The 20,743-nt window shown below is 39.6% G+C and overlaps 1 protein-coding gene across 4 annotated transcripts in view; it reads left to right on the forward strand.

Annotated features, from left to right (window-relative positions):
* Nucleotides 1-20,743, forward strand: part of TUB (TUB bipartite transcription factor) — a 212,122-nt gene that overhangs the window by 146,821 nt on the left and 44,558 nt on the right. For all 4 annotated transcript variants that reach the window (XM_042439374.1, XM_042439384.1, XM_042439403.1 and 1 more), the window contains exons 2-3: nt 14,604-14,655; nt 19,431-19,587. In XM_042439374.1, the coding sequence (XP_042295308.1) occupies nt 14,604-14,655; nt 19,431-19,587 (209 nt within the window). The remainder of the gene's footprint in view (nt 1-14,603; nt 14,656-19,430; nt 19,588-20,743) is intronic.

The raw sequence follows: 20,743 nt of genomic DNA on the forward strand, positions 1-20,743 counted from the left end.
GGGAAAACAGAGTAAAGATAAATGAATCTTGGCACTTCTCTGTGATACGTTAGGTGTAATGTATTCAAATGAATGGTCATTGCTTCAAAAATATATCATCCTCCTTTACCTCCTTAACTGGCATCCTCCCAGGAAGCATTTAAATTCAAGAATGAAAGGTACCTACAACAGTGCTTCTTAGGAGATTATTGCATGCCTTTTTTTTCATCCAATCTGGGCATGGGCTTAAACGGGTAAAAACGGATCTTATTGCACGCCTCCTTGCCCAACTCTGCCACATCAAAGAACGGGAAAGTATCATACATTGAAAAGTACACCAGGATTCTGGATCAGGTATGCTATATGCCTGAGTTGGGCAAGGAGGCATGCGATTTTTTTTAAACTCTATTGTAATTTGATGTATTTTACTGTTGTAACCCGCCCGGATTCTTTGTGATTGGGCGGGCTAGAAATAAATCTTTATTATTATTATTACGGTATATAATATTATTATTATAAGATCTGTTTTCACCTGTTTAAACCTATGCCCAGCCTGTGCCCTTATTGGCCGAAAAAGGGTGTGCGATAATCTCTTTAGATTATCTGATGTGGAGAGCTAGCAATTATTTCCCCCCCAGTGTGCCAGGGACCCATATTTGTGCCTATAGGGTACATTTCTCTTCCTTTATTTCCTGGAATTTGTCAGGGACCTGCAGTCAATGGCTCAGAGATCAGCTCCAGTCCAATAATGTCTGTCTTAAATATTTCTCAAAATAGTCATTTTTCAGTGAGATGAGTGACTGAGACTGTAGAAACACTCATCAATTTAATTTTTTGGGTAGTTTTGTAGTTTATCCTGCACTAGATTATAAATTGTTTTCTTCTATTTGCATGCACTTATAAGTAGTATAAAAACAAATGTAATGAGAATGGATGTAAGTGGTGATTAGGATAAATTAAAATGCATTAGTTCATGCAAGGCAATTTGCAAACTGGTCTAAAATGGAAAGAAAATTATTATTGAACAATAAGAGTATTGATCAAGACTTAGTTATGCTTAAAGTAGATCCACTGGAATCACTGGGATTAAATGAGTCATGACTACCTTGTTTTACTGATTTTACTGGGTCTGTTTTATGCATGACTAAATCTAAATCGAACCTTGTACCTACAATGTAAATAGGATGTATTTTTGTACTATGTCCTGCTTTACTCTTAATTAATTTGTGATATTTTAAGAATGAAAACAGTAGTCTTCACTGGATTGTAGACTCTTGGGGAAAGCCACTAGGGAAAGCTTGCATCTTTATTCAGTGGAGCATGTCTGCAAGGTTCAGATGCTATAATTTTCAATTTGTGATGCACCTGCTGAACATGCTGCTGCTGAGAACAAAATGTGTTTTTGTAGCTGGTTCAGTGGGATTGTAAAACAAAACTACCTGAAGTGCTCTCTGGGCAATCTAATATCAAGTTAACATTTACTTTCTACAGCTGTCACTTGATTCAAAAAATCTTAATCAGTCAGTTGCAGCATAACCAATTAATTGAAATTGTCAAGTATATACATACAGCTTCAATATCTCAGGAAACCAACAATGATTTATTAATGAAGAATGGTAAGCATAGCTTTATTCTCTCCAGCATCCGGCATTCAGAATTGGACTACACTTCACTTCTGGTTCATCGCCATCTTTAAAGAACTCATTCTTTCCCTATTGCTTGTCATCTTTCTGCTCCCTTCTGTTGTGGTTGGGGCAAAATGGGTTGGACCAGGAGGAAATGGAGGTGATCATTCCTGCCCAGTGTGAGAAACTGCTAGCAAGCCAGGGCTGCAGGAGAGTTTGGAAAGTTGCTTTTTAGACTACAACTCCCCAGAAACCTCTTTCCATGTCTGTAGTGGGATTATAAATAAATAAATAATATTTCTCACCTCTCCCTTTGGATTGAGGCAGGATTACAATCTAATAAAATTCAAATACAATCAATAAAATACAACAACAATAGCAATTTCAATTAAAAACCAACTCTGTCATAATACGACAGTAATTAACAATAGGATTGCATAATAATCATAGTCAAGGGAGTGGAGTAATTAAAATGGATGGATGTCCTATATAGAATCAGATGGTTAAGCCCGCTGGAAGAGATCTGTCTTGACTGCCTTCTTAAAAGCGTCCAAGGTGGTAATAAAACGGATCTCTTTTGGTAGGCTATTCCACAGTTTTGGGGCAGTGGCAGTAAAAGTTTTATGTGAAGTTGTTACTAATCTAGTCATTTGTGGTTCTAGTAAATTCTTCCCAGATGTTCTAAGAGTGTGGGGCGGATTGTGTAGGGAGTGGCGTTCCCTCAAGTAACTTGGGCCCAAGCCATGTAGGGCTTTAACGGTAGCAGCTAACACCTTGCACGACGCCCGGAAGCTGATCAGGAGCCAGTGAAGAGATTTTAAAACAGGTGTTATGTGGTTAGACCTAGATGTACTGGTGACCAATCTGGCTGCCATATTTTGGACCAAATTAAGCTTCCGAAGGGCAGCCCCATGTAGCGCCCATTACAAAAATCAAGACGAGAGGTTACCAGTGCATGTACCACTGCTTCAAGGTCCGTTCGGTCCAAGTAAGGATGTAGCTGGCGTATCAACCGAAGTTGTAGTCCAAATTAGTAACATTTCCAAGCACTGAGGCAGAGTTAGCAATTACAGTAAGGGCCCAGAACCTGGACTGAGCTAGCCCAGATTACAATATTACTTCCTCTTGTATCATGTCAGATTTTGCACACTGCATAAGGATCAGGACTGTGTATTCAGAATCAAGGAAATGCTGATTTAAGCTTCATATGCGAAAACAACCTGAGCTGGACTGTGAATAAAACGAATGAATAAAACAACAGCCTATAATTGTTTGGATGGCTTCCTCTTAGAAAGAGGAGGATGCTAATCAAGGTGTTGTGCTGATCAAATGAGAGGAAGCCCTATATTTATTTGCATATTTCTTTATTTAATTTATACCCTGCTTTTCTCCTGAATGAGACCCAAGGAGTCTCATGACCTGACTTAAATCAAAGAATATGATTTAAAGCTTAATAACAACATGGTAAAACAATACTATACAAAAAACAAGTTCCTTAATTCTAAATGCACAGAACAGACTGGTTTCTCAATGAAATGGGTGGGATGCCCTGAACAGGTACAGTAGTGCTTTGTTGTTTTGTATATTCCACTATTCAATTTTGGTTTTGAAAAGTGATTCATGTGATGATTCCTGGCAACTCCAGATTAAGCCCTACATATAAAACAAACTTAAAAATAGCTATTTTAAAAACAATTTTTTAGCTATGCAAGAGAAAACATTTCTTCTCCTGTGTAAAATGTGTCCGTATATGCCAAAAGGAATGTTGAAAAAATTCTACCGGGAGTAATATTACTGAATTCACATTGTAAATTTTTTTTGCTACTTTCATCTTGTGATAAATCTTATAATAATAAGGTATGTGTGGCTGCCAAAATATAATATCTTAAACTAATGCTAAGTAGGAAAAATGTATTTTTTGATGCTGTTTTCTTAAAGCGGACTTTTTAAAAACCCTAAATAAAATCCAGTGATGTATCATTTTACAAATGTGTTGTGGCATTGTTCTATTTTTTTACTGTACTTCAATTCAGCTTTGATCATTTAAGTAGGCTTGGGTATATAGCTAGCACATTTGTTCTGTCTTTTTTGTTTTCAGTGGGAAAAGAAAATGATTGACTCCAACAGCCTTTGCAAATTTTTTTTTTAAAATGCTGGCTATAATGCAAGAAAGGTTGTTATTATGTAATGCCAAATTACCTTTCTTTCACCTCTCCAGTAACCTCTTTGCAAGTGACTATGACGAGTTTATGCTATGTAAAATTCAGGCCCAACTATGGCAGTCCACCCTATTTATTATTTTTTATAAGTTGGTTGATTTGATTTCTATTTTTATAGGTCATAACAGGCAAGGGTCCAGGATAGATGTAGTAGTTCTCATTTTTCCAAGGATCTTATTCACAACCTCAGGGTGTATTAACTGAGATGCCACGGTGTAAACAGGTCCAAAGATACATCCACTTGGCTTGTATTAATTGGAGCATCCGAGTCAGAATGAATGCAGGCAATTTCACCTACAGAGTGTCATGCAGATTATAGTTTTCTGTGGGTTTTTCGGGCTGTGTGGCCATGTTCCAGAAAAGTTTCTTCCTGACATTTCGCCAGCATCTGTGGCTGGCATCTTCACTGTCATGCAGATTGCTCACACTGGGCGTTTGAGTGGTCTTTATTCACTTTTCATAGCACAACAAGCCTTTAATTATCTAAAACAGCTCTATTGGACAACTCTATACTCAGCTTCTCTTCCTGTAGCCTTTAATATTGTTCTCTCACCTCCTGGGACATATAGTGGATTACCCACCTAAGTTTTGCCAAGGAGCCAAGGGTTTTGAGTCTTTTGTCTTTTTTCTCTCTTAGGGATGCCTATGTACAGCGATTGTACTGCTCTTGCTTTGTCTGATTTTTGCATGCAAGATTGTAAAGTCTTTTTCAGCCTCTGCTGATCCCCCCTCCATCTCACGTAGTTGGTGAGAAACACTTTAAAGCAACAAAGGCTGTGGAATCTACATTATTCCCAGTTTGAGAAGAAAACAGTCCTGTTTTTTTCTCTAATCTGGATGTTTCCTGTACCCCTCTAGCTTTCTCTACTTCTTTCCTTCCCAGATATATGAGGTCTCCCTGATGGAAAGTGCTCACTACAAAATCCAAATCAAAACCCAAATCAAACCAAATATATGAATGAGTGACTAGAGTAATTATATGTGTCTCTGGGGATTTGACTGCATTTAATTTTTGTAAATATCTATTTTGTGTGGAGAAAATCACTGGTAACATTTGACATAAAGCCTTTAGTCTTTTAAGAAAATTGGCAGCGTGATCCGTGAAGATGAGTTGGCTTGCTGACATTTTGGTTCTGTTTGCGGTGTGGCTTTTGGAATGAAGTGTTGCTAAAGGCCAAAGTTGTTTGTCCAAATGATAGTACTGGGAATGGAGGAGAAGGACAGACAGTTGCTTCCTGTTCTCCTTTGCCTTGTGTCTGATTTACAAGTGCAAGATTCTGTACATTAACTCCAACTGACAAATACTTGAATACTGAATTCATATAAAACATAACTTTGGTATTTACAGAATGCATCATAACTATTCAAGGAACATACCTTGCAGTCAGCATTTCAAGTGGCAAACTAATGAGATCATTGACAGTTTGCTCATTCTGATTTGGTGTTTTAAATAGTTATTCTGTGTATGTTTGTTTCTTTGAGGAGTAAACCTCTCTTGAATAAATGTGTTCAAATGAGAACATTTTGCTAAACTAAAATGAAACAGGCAAGACAAGCTTTGTAACAGTGCTTTGTTCTCTGTATAAATTGTAATCCAGTTTTGTTATTATGCAAACTTTTTACCAGCATTCTCTGGCATTTCTGTCCACTGGAACCTCTGCAGATGTCAAAATCTGAGGCTTTTTATTTTGGTGTTATGCTTAATCAAGGGCATCATTATCATGTGTAGTTGCCCCTTGATAATTCTTGCTTATCACTAATGAGTTACTTCTAAATTGATTGTTTGGAATCTAAAATCAAGTTTGTGTAGTTATTTGTAGTATTTTTTTATCTCACTCTTCAGCCAAAAAGTTTATCAGAATGGCATATAAAGATTAGAAATCAAATGCTGCTGCTGTGTAGCTTGGCAGTTTAAAAGTTTCTGTTCAAAAAGAAAGGGGTTGTGATGGGTGTTGGTGTGTGAAAAGCAAAAACCCAAATTCTACATTCTTGGTGACAGGGGCTAGGATATAAGCACAGTGGAAGGTCTGCGGCTTACTTTACTTCTGATGGTCTTAGTCTTGGAAACTAAAAGGGCAGTTCTAGGTAGAGAGTTGGCCCTGACTACTGTTCTTCTCTGATACACCTATTGTACTTACCTAACTAGCAGTTAGGCCTGTTGTCTGTTAAACAGCCTTTTTCCGATCTCCCTTCTGTCCTATTCCTTTGTTTTTTGACTTGCCCAGCCAGTACAGCAAGTAGATGAAAAAGAGGACAGGGCTCTTGCACCTTTAATAGTTATGTATTAAGGTGTAAGGGCCCTGTCTTCTCTAAGTCCATCCTCTTCTCCAGTGATCAGGATCATTGTTGCTATCAGCATCATAATGAATGGGGGCAGGCTGAGTTGATCAATTTCCATTTGGAAGGCAGTCTCATTGTTACTTGAGAGCTCTGTTGCACTGGCATAGTGGTCCCAGCCTCCACCACATCCATGTGTGGCTTGTGCTAATCCCATGTAATGACATTCTTGCAAAGAAGCTAGTGAAATGTGGGCTAGACAACGTAACAGTTACATGGATTTGTAATTGGTTGACTGGCCAAACCCAAAAAGGTGCTCAACAATAGCTCCTTTTCATCCTGGAGAGAAGTGACCAGTGGGGTCCCACAGGGCTGTGTCCTGGGCCCAGTGCTATTCAACATCTTTATCAATGACTTGGATGACAAAATTGGGGCATACTTATCAAATTTGCAGATGACACCAAATTAGGAGGAGTAGCTAATACCCTTGAGGACAGGATCAAAATTCAAAATGACCTTAATAGATTGAAAAGCTGGGCCAAAGCTAAAAAAATGAATTTCAACAGGGAGAAATGTAAGGTACTGCACTTACGGCAGAAAAATGAAACGAACAGATATAGGATGGGGGACACCTGGCTGAATGAGACTACATGTGAAAGAGATCTAGGAGTCCAAGTAAACCACAAATTGAACATGAGTCAACAATGCGATGCGGCAGCTAACAAGGCCAATGCGTCAATAGAAGTATAGTGTCTAGATCAAGGGAAGTAATAGTGCCACTCTATTCTGCTCTGGTCAGGTCCCACCTGGAATATTGTGCACAGTTCTGGGCACCACAATTCAAAAAGGACATTGAGAAACTGGAGCGTGTCCAAAGGAGGGCGACTAAAATGGTGTAGGGTCTGGAAACCATGTCCTATGAGGAATGACTTAGGAAGTCATTCCTTAGGATGTTTAGCCTGCAGAAGATGATGATGATGATGATGATGATAATAATAATAATAATAATAATAATAGATTTATTTCTAGCCCGCCCAATCACGAAGAATCCGGGCGGGTTACAACAATAAAATACAACAAATTACAATAGAGTTAAAAAAATCAAACCCTAGACCTACCACCCCCCCCCCATTCCCAGTACTAAAACAGAATTAAACAGTAATAATATTAACACATTAAAAACATTAAAAACATTGAACAAACAAAAAATAGGCAGAAACATTGGCGAGGGAAAATAGACAGGTGAGGGGACAAATATCTCTATATCTGGGGAGGGTAACTAAGTTGGAAGGTTAAGGGGTCATATTGAGGAGGGAGCTAGCTTGTTTTCTGCTGCTCCAGAGACTAGGACCTGGAGCAATGGATGCAAGCTACAGGAAAAAAGATTCCACCTCAACATTAGGAGGAACTTCCTGACAGTCAGGGCTGTTCGACAATAGAACACACTCCCTTGGAGTGTAGTGGAGTCTCCTTCCCTGGAGGTTTTTAAACAGAGGCTTGATGGCCATCTGTCAGGGATGCTTTGATTTAGATTTCCTGCATTGCAGAGGGTTGGACTGGATGGCCCTTGCAGTCTCTTCCAACTCTATGATTCTATGGCGGGTTCCAGACCGCCAAAACATACGTGCTTGGCACGTACTAGGGTTACAAAGAGGCGTCCTTTCCGAATGTCCCTAACCCTAGTACGTGCCGAGCACGTACAAAATGGCGGCGCCCATTCTACATGGGCGCTGCCATTCTGATGTAGCGGACACTTAGTTTCTGCATGTCGCGACGTGGAAATGACATCGCAAGTGCACCTTTGGCGCCTTGCGGCGTCATTTCCGCACCGCAAAAAGAACCCGCTTTTTGCGGGTTCTTTATGCTGTGTCAGGGAATTGCGCGGTTTGTCCGCTGTGGTTCCCTGATGCAGCAAAGACCGGCACCGGCAGACCGCCCTTTTGGGATGTCTGTAAAGCGCCTATGATTCTATGTTTCTGTGTAATCCATATACAGTAGGTCATTGAGTGGCTATGGACCTATCTGAGTATTTCAGTCTGTGCAGGAGAAAGCACATCAGACTTTCTTATTCTTTTGGTTGCTGGTTGCTGCAGACTAATGTGGATTATTCTCCTCAAAACACAACTAGAGATGTGTGATTTAGGCTCTTTGCAACTTGCTCTGCAGGAGTTGACAAAATTGCTACATTTTAAAAGAAGATGATAGTGGTTCCCTTTCTGGGTGGTGGTAAAAATGCCTATCACTGCTTATAAAGAAGCTGTTGCTTTAAACCTTAAAAACAATTTACGCTTTTAATACTCCTTTTATTGTTCTCATAGTCCTCCTCACATCTGACTACCTTTTAAAAAATGATAGCATATGCACAACAAATCCAGGCTCTGAAATAGAGAATAATGATGATGAACTCTGGCATAGAGATATTTGGCCTATAATACAGAGTAAATATTGGAATTCACATATATCTTCAGGTTCTGGACAGAACAGCCAAAACAATAACAACAACAATAGGAAGAAGAAGAGGAAGAAGAGGAGGAGGAGGAGGAGGGGGGAGGGGAGAGTAATATTCATTGTGAGTAAAGGCTAGGGAGGGATATAGGGGCACCTTTAAGACTAACTGATTGATTTTATCATGAATTTTCATGGATTCAATCCATTTCTTGATATGCATAAATGCAATACAGTTGACAAGCAACAGGCATTTAAACAAAGCTACGTACAGTGGTACCTCGGGATACGAAATACCCAGGTTACGAAATTTCCGGGATACGAAAAAATCCCATAGGAAATAATTGTTCCGGGTTACGAATGTTTTTTCGGGTTACGAAAAATTTTTTGGTGCTTTTCGGCGCTATTTCACACAGGTGGGTTGTAGTGGGGAAGAGGGAATGCATGAACTCCATTCACTGAAGTAAAAAAACAAAGGTGACACAACACTGATCATGGTGGACTTGATGTCCCAGCAGTGACTTGTAATCTACCAACAAGAACTGCTGAAGCTGCATGATTCCCATCCCTTACTCATGTCTAGTTGGCAGAAGACCAAGATGAACAATTGCCTTTTCTAAGCTTGTTCCATTCCCCCCCTTAAAACTTAAATAAAATAAAGAATAAAAACTATGCTTAAGAAGAATTGCCATGACTTTTCTGCTGGGGCAGTGGGAGGGGGTCTGTTATATCAAGGAATCAGCAATCACTTTTAGTGCTACTTCCAGTCTGAGCAGACCCACAACATATTTGAAGATAAATTTAGCTAATAGATATAGTCTTTTAGTCAGGAAGGCCACGAGGGAGTTTCTGAAATGTGGCTAACTTTCTGCTGTTCATTTCAAATCCCAGCCTGATTTCCACATCTTTGCCTTTTTGCTTTGCACCATTTATAGGCTCCAAGATAATCCCAAGCACCTTTAGGGGTTTGGAAAAAAAATGCATTGGATAAACAGACGAGATGGGTGAGTTTTTTGGGGCTTAGGGAGGAGCTCCTTTGTCTCTTGGTAAGTGTGGTAAGTGTGTGCAAGCATTTCAGTGGTAAGTGTGTGCAAGCATATGTTTTATCAACTGGTATTATTGTTCTTTCAGCCCTACAAACTATGGAGAGGGCACAATACAGCACTTTGTTCCAAGAAAGACTGTTCTTTCACTGTGGCAGGGTACAGACTGCCAGAAAGAGGCGGCCAGTGGCCGCCTCTCTTTTCCATGTAACTGTGCTGCAGCAACCAAATTGCATGGCGTGGCTATGCAGAAACAAAAGGACCATTAAAAAGCGGCTCCTTTTAGTGCCACCACAAACTGCCTGCGGCGGCACGAGCACATCGCTGCCACGCCCGCCCATCTGGAAGGCGCGCGGCAGTGACATCACAGCTGTACGTGCCGTGTATACGGTGCCACACGGCTGTGACGTCCTGGTGACGTCCTAGGGTTATGGGGTGTCTGGAAATGGTGCCCCGAGGCAACCCTAGCACATCGCCAGGACATGCTAAAGGGGCCGTGTGTACAGGGCCTGTAAGTCAAGACAGCCAAAAGGCAATGCCTAGGGCCAACTTTTATGGCCCCTGAAGCCTCCCATCAATCGCTCAAACCCCTTTAAAAAAAACTTGATTTGGGGACTATTTGAATCCCCAACCACAGAGAAAGCCCCCCAACCAGTGTGCAAAAACACATGAAAGTATCTCCACCCTACAAGCACCCTATAATTTCATACTTCCCACAAATACATCTATTTTCTTCTGTAATCCTATACAAAGTGGTCACAGGAAGTGATCATTGTGAGCGGGATTGCAGAGGAAAATAAGTATTTCGGCTTGCTGCATGTGTGTGGCTGCCCAGACTTACTGTTAGTACAGGACAACCATAATCTCTAGCTGTGATCACCATTGCCATTTTACTCCATGTAATACGAAATTGTACTCCATGCTGGTGCATTGATGTGCTAATTTCTTCTTACTTGCTGTTTGATCATGGCTGCCATGTGAAATGTTTGGATGATGTCTCTTGCACTGTATGTCTTCCTTTAGTTCCATCATTATGAAATGTACTTCAGAGAAACATTGTAAAGCAAGCCACCTTTTAAAGAAAATTCTATTATAATTGCTCTATAAAGAAAGGGTAACTAAAAGGCTTGCCTGATGAAAGAAGAAAAACAAATAACAGGAGTAGGATAGTCTTTCATATGTGAAATACAGTTTGAAGAGAGGAAATGTTAAAATAATTCTGAAGAATTTGTTGAGTCTTCATTAGAAAGGTGTAATGGATTTTGTTTGTTGCATAGTTTAATCACTGCTTTCTTTATCAGTGGGTGTCTTACTAAAACATTTTGAGTAGAGTGAAATTTGCAAGTATTAACTCATTGAAGTAAAAGAATAAATGTTAATGGTAAAAAAGATAGTTTGTCCGACTTTGTCCGACTCTTGCTGATTCCAGTAGGCTTGGATTAGGAGACTTTTATTTAAAGTCTTAGAAGTGTTTAAAGTTTTCAGTGGATTTTGACTCTGTCAAAAGAATTATTGCATGTAACACTGTTATTCTGTATGTGCACTGTGACCTGATGTCCAGATCAACCTCTGGTTAAACTCTGATGAGCCTGCTTAGAATGAAATTGTGATCTGATAAATATCAAGCTCTCCAGACATGTCTAGAAGTTGCATGGGAATAAAAAAGGTTTGATAACGGTTCTTCATATGCACAAAAACAGCCTTCTTTCTCTATTTCTGTATGCAACTACAAGTTAGTGAGTGTCTGAAGAATCAAAGACTATAGTGGGCCCTTAGTATCTGTTGGGGTTTGGTTCCAGGGCACCCTGTGAATGTCAAAATCTATGGATGTGCCAGTCTCATTATATACAATGGTGTAGTAAAATGGTGGCCCTTACTGTATATAAAATGGCAAAATCAAGTTTTGCTTTTTGTATTTTTTTTTGGGGGGGGATCTTTTCAAGCTGTGGATAGTTGAATCAATGGATGCAGACTCCATGGATATAGAGAGCCAACTGTACATGTGTCAGTGCATCCATTTGATGCTGGATCAGTGTCTATGTTTCTTCCCACCACTTCATCACTATGGCCCGGGACAAACTGCCCCCAAAGGGCAGCCTACCGGTGGCCTATTTCCCTCCAGAGGGACGCCACAGCCATCAAACCACGTGGCGTCCCTCCGAAGTAAAAAGAACCCAGAAAAATTGGGTTCTTTTTTAGCTCCAGGTGGACGTCACAAGTGTGCCATTGGCACACTTGTGATGTTAGCAACGCGCAGCGATGTATGGACACTGTGCGGTGCTTATGTAAAGATGTGGATGGGAGGCTGCCATCAGGATGCCGTCTGCCCACACTAGGGTTAGGGACCATGCAGTTGGTGCACGGTCCCTAACCCTAGTATCACTGCCACCATGCCCTTTTGGCCCATCTGTCTTGGGTCTAAGATAACTAAGTAATTTATGACACCCAATCAAATGTTTGTTTGTGTGGATCCATATGACTGGGAATCATGTGGTAGTCTTGGAAGTTTATTTCATCATAACACTTATAACCATCTGTGGTCATCTGTAGCCTCTGATTCAGCATTCAGTTTCCAGGCTGCAAACCTTTTGCAGCTGCTTGGAAATGCAGAGAAATTAGGAGCTTGTGACAGTATTGTGGATGACTGCTTTCCCATGTTATGATTGGCAGTAAATAGTAAATCTATAAATAGCTACTTCATGGTTGCTGTCAATCTGCTGAAAAAGACAAAGCATGTATCTTGAGGAAGTTCTTACTAATCATGGAGAGTCCCTAATTGCAAGGGAGTCTTTATTCTTTTTAAAAACAAACAAAAATAATGCTTGGTTTGAGGTGGAAGAGTGAATTTGTGGCTTTTATGTGATGATTTGCAAAGAAGAAGAGTCACTGTTTGTACTTTACACTGTCAGTGCCTCATGAGTTTACAGCTGTGGTCGGAAAGGTGTTCTCTTTCTTCAGTATTCCCTTGGCAGAAAAATGTAATAATTTTCTCAGATACTGGTGTTATTTTTAGCACTTCTGTTTCAGTATCAGATGGGCAGTTAGCTGATTATAGTTTTTAATAAAGCAATAAAACTTTTGTTTTAGTTTAAAATCAGATATTAACAGGAAAATATGAGGATTCTTAAGCAGCAACTGTAGCTATTGCTGTTCCAATTTCCTGCATCCCACAGGGTGACTCCTCAGCAGATTTAACAATCTGGATCATCTGTCAGAGTATGTAGGTTGTCACATGGTTGCGGTAGATTCTGTGCCAGATGATTTTCCACCTTTCTCTACCTCCAAAATGCATAAAAGTGTTGCTGTAAAATATCTTTTCCCAAAACCATCCTTGTGAAAATTTTCTATAGATGTGTCATGAGGCCTCTTTTCTCTGAAACCTGTATTTTTAAAATGACCAATATCCCTTCTGTGACTCATCTGACCAGTCCTAGAATCCCAGTCTCTGCATTACGGGGTCTGGGAAAAATGAAATAAAGAGTCATTAGTAACTAGCTCAAGGGGGAATGGCTGTTCCTCTGACGACGACGACGACGACGACGACGACGATGATGATAATAATAATGGGAGACTACCATCCCTACAGAGATTGACCTACTAAAAAAAAAATTTAAAAATGTACTTAAGGCCAAATTCTAACTTCATTTTCACTACTGTTTTTACCATAGGTACAAAAATTAAATGAGCTCCTATCCTTTTGTCAAAAATTATTTAAATACTGGCCAGATATTTAGCAGTGAGGATTTGCTCTTTAATAAATACAGTATATCAACACTAAATCAGGTGATGCAAGGTACTGTTTAAAGAACTCTTTTGACAATGCTAGTATTATTTTAATGAATTATTTGTTATGTAAATATATCAGAACCTCCCAGCAGGAACGTCTAAGGTTATCCAGTTCATTATTGGACATCCTATCTCTTTGGACCTGCAGCCTGTGATGATGATGATGATAATAATAATAATAATAATAATAATAATAATAATAATAATAATAATAATAATAATTTATATACCGCCCTGTGGCGAGCCAATCCGGGCGGTTTACAACATTAAAATAACATACAGTATATTGAATGTTAGACGAAAAGAACTCCCATTGACCATGTACAGACTGCATGAAAACTTTGCATTGCATAAAAGTGGAGTGCACCAACAAACTGGTGGTGGCTGGGAAGGTGGAGAAGAAATGTCTTGCTTTGACAGGAGTGACAAGCTCTGTTCTGTCCCAAGTCCCCATGCATACAAAGAGAACACAGTAGTAGAAAGAAAGCGTTTTGTCACACTGGGAACCACTGTTCCCAGAAATCCATAGCACTGAGCCATGACAGTTAAAGTGGTATCAAACTAGATTATTTCTGCAGTGTGGATGCAGAGCTTGTCATGCTTTGGAGACAGCAGCAAGAGAGATGCTTCTCACTGAAAAAGCAAGGGCACAGTGGAAGGCAGCCACTAATAAAGGCTGTCCAGTGGTATCTCCATTGCAGAATGTCTGTAGAAAAGGTGCTTCCAAGCAGAAGGTTCCTGACACTGCCAGTCAGAATGTGTTGTTGTTGTTGTACATACAAATGATCAAATCAGTAAAAAAGATACCTGTCAATCGTGTGCAATCTACAAAATTCATATAAAACAATAGGTAATAATATAAAAGAGAATTACAGTAGTTAAAATAAGCAGGCAACAATTAAAAACAACACCATCAACTATCCAATCAAAAATCAGATAGGTGTGTGTTGTACACATATTCCATCCATCCACATGAATCAGTCTCTTTCTTCTGGTAAGGAAGAAGAGAGAAGTAGAAGGAAAACATATGAGGATTATGAAAGGACAATGCCATCTGCAGTCCAAGCAAAATTCTGGGTTTGCAGCAGGGTGATTGCAGGGTAGAAGTATAAAAGCAGGCTAAAAGTATCCATATGAATTGTTACAGTGATGTAGCCTCTCCATATCAGTTGTCGCAAGGTATTCCTCTATTATTAGACAAGTAAGTTATTTTGTTTTTATCTTGGCAGTGTTTTAGATGACGAGAGCAGCAATCTGCGACAACAAAAGCTTGACAGACAGGTGAGTTTGCAAAGCCATCCTTGTACCTTTTCAAAGTTATTTCATTATGACAGATGGTGTTGGGTTAACTGGATTTCTTCAGGATAAGAATGCCTTCTTTTATTGATACACAGCCAATAATGGTTAGATGTTCTTTGTCAGGGCAGAAATCAGTGCTAAATTGTTAGTTCTTTTGTCTTCTATGGGTGCATGTCTGACAGCGGGAAGACAATTACAAATGGGTTTGTTGGAAGGTTTACTCTAATTTAGTCATCCTCTTTGTATCACACCCCATGAACAGAATAGTGAACTGAAATGCTTTACCAAATAAAATGTTCTCTCAGCATAATAATGGTGGCTGTTAAATACTTCTATGATGGTATGGGGAATGTGTGACATTTTGGCCTGCAATTGAGTGTAACATTGTAAGAGAGGCGGTTAGAAAATGCAGACACCTTGTTATCTGAAGTACAAATATCAGTTTTTTCCTGTTCCATTGTAGACTTCAGTTTACAATTTTGTGGCTGTACAATCCCTCCTCCATTTGTATATATCTTATTTTTGCTCGACTTATGCCTAGTTAAGCCGCATTTGTGCATCAGCTTCCTTTTGAACTTAATTTATTTATCACAGGGAAGTCATTTTGCATGATGTAAATAATGTATGGGTGCAAGAGACCACTGTGAGGAGGCTGGGTTAAAAATATATAGCTTTCTGGGACTTACCTCTTTTCATTTTGCACAGCAAAGGGAAGTTAGAGACTCCCAACAAAAGGAATGAATGCAAAATTCTGGGAGGCAAATATAGCACTGGACTGTTTAAAAATGTGTGTTTTGGATGTGGAAATTTGGAGTTGTTCAAGCTGAGACACACCTCATAAATATGCAGTATATGCTGTCATAACATAAACATGAGAACATCTGGAAGGAGAGAACCATCCAGCTGGGGAATAAGTTCTCTCCTTCCTGGCTATAAAATCTGGAAACTGAAATAGAATGCAGAAATAAACTGAAATAGTTTATTCAGCATAGATCATTTTTACACTGGGCCATGATTTTAATACTGGTTTTCTAATCGGATTTTGGTTGTATCTATACAGTAGAAATAATGTAGCTTGACAGCACTTTAACTGACATGGCTCCACCCTACAGAATCCTAGGATTTGTAGTTTTGTGAAGCACCAGCACTCTTTGGAAGAGAATGCTAAAGACCTTGTAAAACTACAAACCCCAGGATTTCATAGGATGGAACTACATCCTAAGGTAGGATGGTGGTGTCAAATTGCATTATTTCTGCAGTATAGATGTACTTTTTGATCTCAAATAATTCTTAAAATCTGAACTTTTTAAAAAAAAATTAGATTTTTAGTTTTTTGTGGGTTTTTCGGGCTATGTGGCCATGTTCCAGAAAAGTTTTTTCCTGACATTTCACCAGCATCTGTGGCTGGCATCTCCAGGCAAAGCATTCTCTGAAGATGCCAGCCACAGATGCTAGCAAAATGTCAGGAAAAAACTTTTCTGGAACATGGCCACATAGCCCGAAAAACCCACAAAAAAGTATGGATGCCGGTCATGAAAGCCTTCGACTTTAAATCAAATTATTGTTTCCCTCATTTCAGGGCCCAGTCAATCCTTTTTCTGTGTCCCACATTTATGCCCAATTCTCCATATTTTGATCCTCTCAGAGACATTTTAGGGCCAGGAGAGGACATTTAAAAACCTTCTGGCTCACTTCTTTTTGGGGAAAAAAAGTTTCTCCTGGGTTTCAAAAAACTTTGAGGCTCAAAAATGTAGATAAATTGTCCCCCCTCCCCACATGTCTCTCTGTGTGTGTTAAGGGCATTTGGGGCACTATTTTTGGGAAAAAGTTAAAAAAAGGTCCCAGGGCAAAATGTGGCTCATAGGCTGCACTTTCTCCAGCTCATCTTAGATGCTTTCCATAGCAACAATTACTAAGAACTTTACTTAGTATTGATGCTGAAGATAGCACTTGTCATTTAAAGAAAAGTTGGACACATGGCAACAATTTAAATCTTTAAAATTTGTTTCACACCAACTTCCTTATCTAATGGATAAATCCCAGCATTTTTCTGAAAGTAGCCTAATTTTGAGAATTTTAACTTTGTAAAAAAATCTTTGGGACATCAATAGTTTTACCAGATTAGAAGTATCCCAGACATTTTGATTTGAGGCACAAACTGGACTTAGGGGCCGACTCTAACAATTACCATGGGAAGGATCCCATGGTAATGGTATAGAAACTGGGGTCTGGTGACAGCCTTAAGCATGATACATTAAGCATCAACCATAGTGCTCAAAGCTTCTTATTTAAACAAATATATATAGATATATAGATATTAAGAGCCTTAGTGCATGAGAAAAGAAAGCCGAAAAAGATAGGGAGAGTAAAGGCTTTTTCCATGCCTGTCTGCATGCTGATGAAGCATTTCCATTCTCTTCCTGATAGATACTGTTGTAAAAGTGTGTCTTTTGTTGCAGTGGAAAAATCCATTTAGCAAATGGCATGCTTTTATGAGCACCTCCCTTGGGAAAGAGAATGGAAGTACTATGAGAGCATGCAAACAGGCAAGGAAAAAGACACTATTCGCCTGATCCGTTTCTGCTTTCTTTTCTCATGAAGTAAGGCTCTTAGGGACGGTACAGACCAACTTGAAGAGCTGGTGTGGGAGTGGTGTGGGGTGAGGCGTTTGGATGACGCACAACCTCATGCCGCCCTCTAGTGTCACGCCACCACCCAACCAGACAGCGGGCAATGTCACAGTGCTCCTTTGGCGTGGCGTTTATATGCTGCATTTATATGCTGCATTTGTAATACACGGGAGCTGAAGTCCAGTAAAAGAAACGTTTCCAAACAGAATGTTTTACTTTGGCTTGAACTGGTTGTTCCTTTCAAACAGTGTCTATCACAAACCACATTTTCTTTTCTTTTACATTCAGTTTGTGGATCCTGAATGGTTTACAGTTTGTGAAAAGGGACTAGGCTGAGAATGAGAAAGAAGATGAGTGTAAGGTAGGGATGCGGTGAGGAGAGGGAAAAAAGGATAATGAGAAAAAGAAAAGAAGATCTTTACTCAGGAGCTGGGGTTGAAAGAAAGGGATCAGAGAGAGAAAGAAGTGAAACCAACAATTTAAAGAGAAAGGGCCTAAGAGAAAGGACCTAAGTAGCACTGAAGAAGAAATTCATGTGCACCTCATGCAAGAAAGAAAATTGTAATGAGGAAAGTGAGGAAAATGAGTACATAATTGGGAAGGTTTACAGCAAGGTAAAACAAGCTACATAACAGCAATCCAGCAACCTTAAATTCTGGTTCTGAAGGAAAAGTGGGACATAAGCAATTTGCTTTTCACTTGCTCCCACCCCCAAAAGAAGAATCATATTCAGAAAATGCCGAGGCAGCTTAGTATGCCACTATCCTGACGTATTCCCTCCCACTGAGAGAATCTGAGAATTGGCCAAGATTCTCCAGGACTCTATGGAGAATCTCCATTAGCCATTCTGAATCAGCCTGCAGTAGCAGGATCAGCAACATACAATAAGATTCTTTTTCTTTTCAAGGCAGCACTCTCACACTGAGAATCCTCTCTTCACTTTGAGACCCAGAGAAGCAGGTGGAGGCACTGAAACAGAGCTAAGCCCTGATGTTTGGGATCTCTAAATGTCAGCCTAAATATAAATATGGAGTTTGTTCACAATTGGATCATACATGTCTAGTGTACGAAACTCTGTATTTCAATGTATCAGTAATAATTAACCAAAAATCAATAATCCAAAAATGTACTACTGTTTTCATTTTGTTTCCATTGTGTGGTGATTTAGGTCAAGAATATGGATTTGTATAGCATAAAGATTGGCAGACAAACACTTCTAAGGCGAGGTACAGACCCCCCTTTGGGGCGTCCTGCACCCGCCTCTTTTCACTTGGATTGGGGCCAAGGCAGTCTCACCAGTTGCCCTGTGGCCCCAATCCAGAGTTTTTCCAGGCCATGGAGAAGCGGCAAAATGCCGCTTTTCTGTTTCACGGAAAAGAGATGTCCTTGGGGCTTGGACAGCTAGAGCCATGGGAAAAAGGGGCCACATGGCCCCTTTCTCCTTGGCAATGTTCCCACGGCCGTTTGGTTGCCGCAGGAATGATGCACGTGGCAAAAAGGAGCTCCATTTCGGAGCTCCTTTTACCGCTGATGATAGGGTGCCATAGGCACCTCCAGCAGCATGGTGATGTCTCTTCTGTGCCCTGGCGTTCAGTTGGGGCGCACAAGTGATGTCATAGACACGTGCCCCATGTAGATGGGGACACGCGTCCATGCCGCCACTGCTACAAACTATGATTGCGTGGTGTGCAGCTGTTCTGCCTTCGTGCAACCTTAGTACGGCCTCAGGCCACCACCAAAACGATGGCCAGTGTTATAGTATAGATTTTATTTTATTTTCACCATTAGTGCAAGCCATTGCTTTATCTTAAACCTATTACTATTAATTGAGATCCCGTTTATCTTTGCTTTTAACATTGAGTGTGTTCTTTCCTTAAGATTATAAAATTCTTTCTTAGAAAGACTTGTCTTGATGTCCCACTTTACATAATAATAGCAAGATAAATGGATTGCAGCAGAGTTGTGCTGGCTGTTGATGTCAAACCTAATTTTAGCTTAATTCACTACATCAGGCTGCAAAAAACTCAGGAAGCCTTTATGCATTGCCCACAGGTTTCCACACTAAAGTTAACATTTAATATGACATGGAATTCTTTTTCTTTCTTTGTCTCTTTGTCTCCTTCCTAGAGAGCTTTGCTAGAGCAGAAGCAGAAGAAAAAACGTCAGGAGCCACTCATGGTTCAGTCCAATGTGGACAGTCGCACCAGGGCACGCAGAATGAAACAATCAGAAGAACAAGCACCATTGGTTGAATCTTACCTCAACAGCAGCACCATTTATCATGGTATATACCACTTTATTGCAACTAGAGTAGAGGAGAGTGGGTGGGTTTGACTATCTTCTCAATACATGGCTTTCATAATACATTGATCATAATTTTAGGGAGAAAGTTTGAAAAAAAAAAGCCAACCCAAACGTAAGCACTAATGCTGACCATATCAACTATTAACTTAAACTGATGTAAATCACTGCTCTGTGATTTGCACATATGTTTTAATCCTGCTTTTAAACTTATTTCTGTATTTTCTTCAAGGAGTATTTTCATTATTTTTCTGCCATGGAGAAAGGGTGGGTATGAGGATAGTTCATTCTGAGACAGGCAGAGCTATTTTTAAAACAGCTACTCACTCACTTCATTCTGAAAGAAGTCACTGTTTGTTGAGGTGGCTTCTACTAAAAGTTGTAGAATGCATTAGGGTATGTTTTTAGTAATAAATTTCTTGTGGTTTTAGGCAAACCCTCAAAACAGTGCATTTACACAAAATAAAAGAGGACAGGTTGTCAACAGAATCAGCATTTCTTTTCTATGTATTATACTGAGTTTACTAAATAAAAGTTTCAGATTTTTGGTTTTTGCTCTTTCATCATAACTCCCTCCCTCCCTTCCATTAAATTCTTCCATACATCAAATGCACCATCATTGACTGAATATCTGTCTAGAATCCCCCCCTTTTTGTATACATGCTACTGATCTTCGCATTTTAATCTAGACACAGCCTAGCATTCAGTGTGGTAGTCTGCAATATCATATCCACCCTGAAATGATGATACAAACATTAATGTGTAGTCACTTATCCATGTACCTGTTTTTTATACCCATTTTTGTATTATTTTAAGTTCTTATGCTTTCATTTGCTTGGAATCCAATAAAAGCTCCGGGCAATTTGCTTCCAGTAACCTATTGGTAATTATCAAAAACTTCCACTTTATTCTGTTTAATTATAGCATAAAATGGTTTATTACCTTGCAAAAAAAGGCATATTTTTGGCGATAAGACTTTTTAAAGGTCTAAATAGGTGATCTCTTTTCCTCTTCACTATAATAGGAAAAGAAATAATTACAGAACTGATAAATCCCAGAATCACATTCCCCATTTTAATTACAGTTTAGCTGCTGTTTACATGTTTGAAGATCAAGTACATTTGATTTCGTAGCTTGCC

This window comes from Sceloporus undulatus, chromosome 1 (genome assembly GCF_019175285.1).
Source record: "Sceloporus undulatus isolate JIND9_A2432 ecotype Alabama chromosome 1, SceUnd_v1.1, whole genome shotgun sequence".
NCBI classification, from domain to species: Eukaryota; Metazoa; Chordata; class Lepidosauria; order Squamata; family Phrynosomatidae; genus Sceloporus; species Sceloporus undulatus.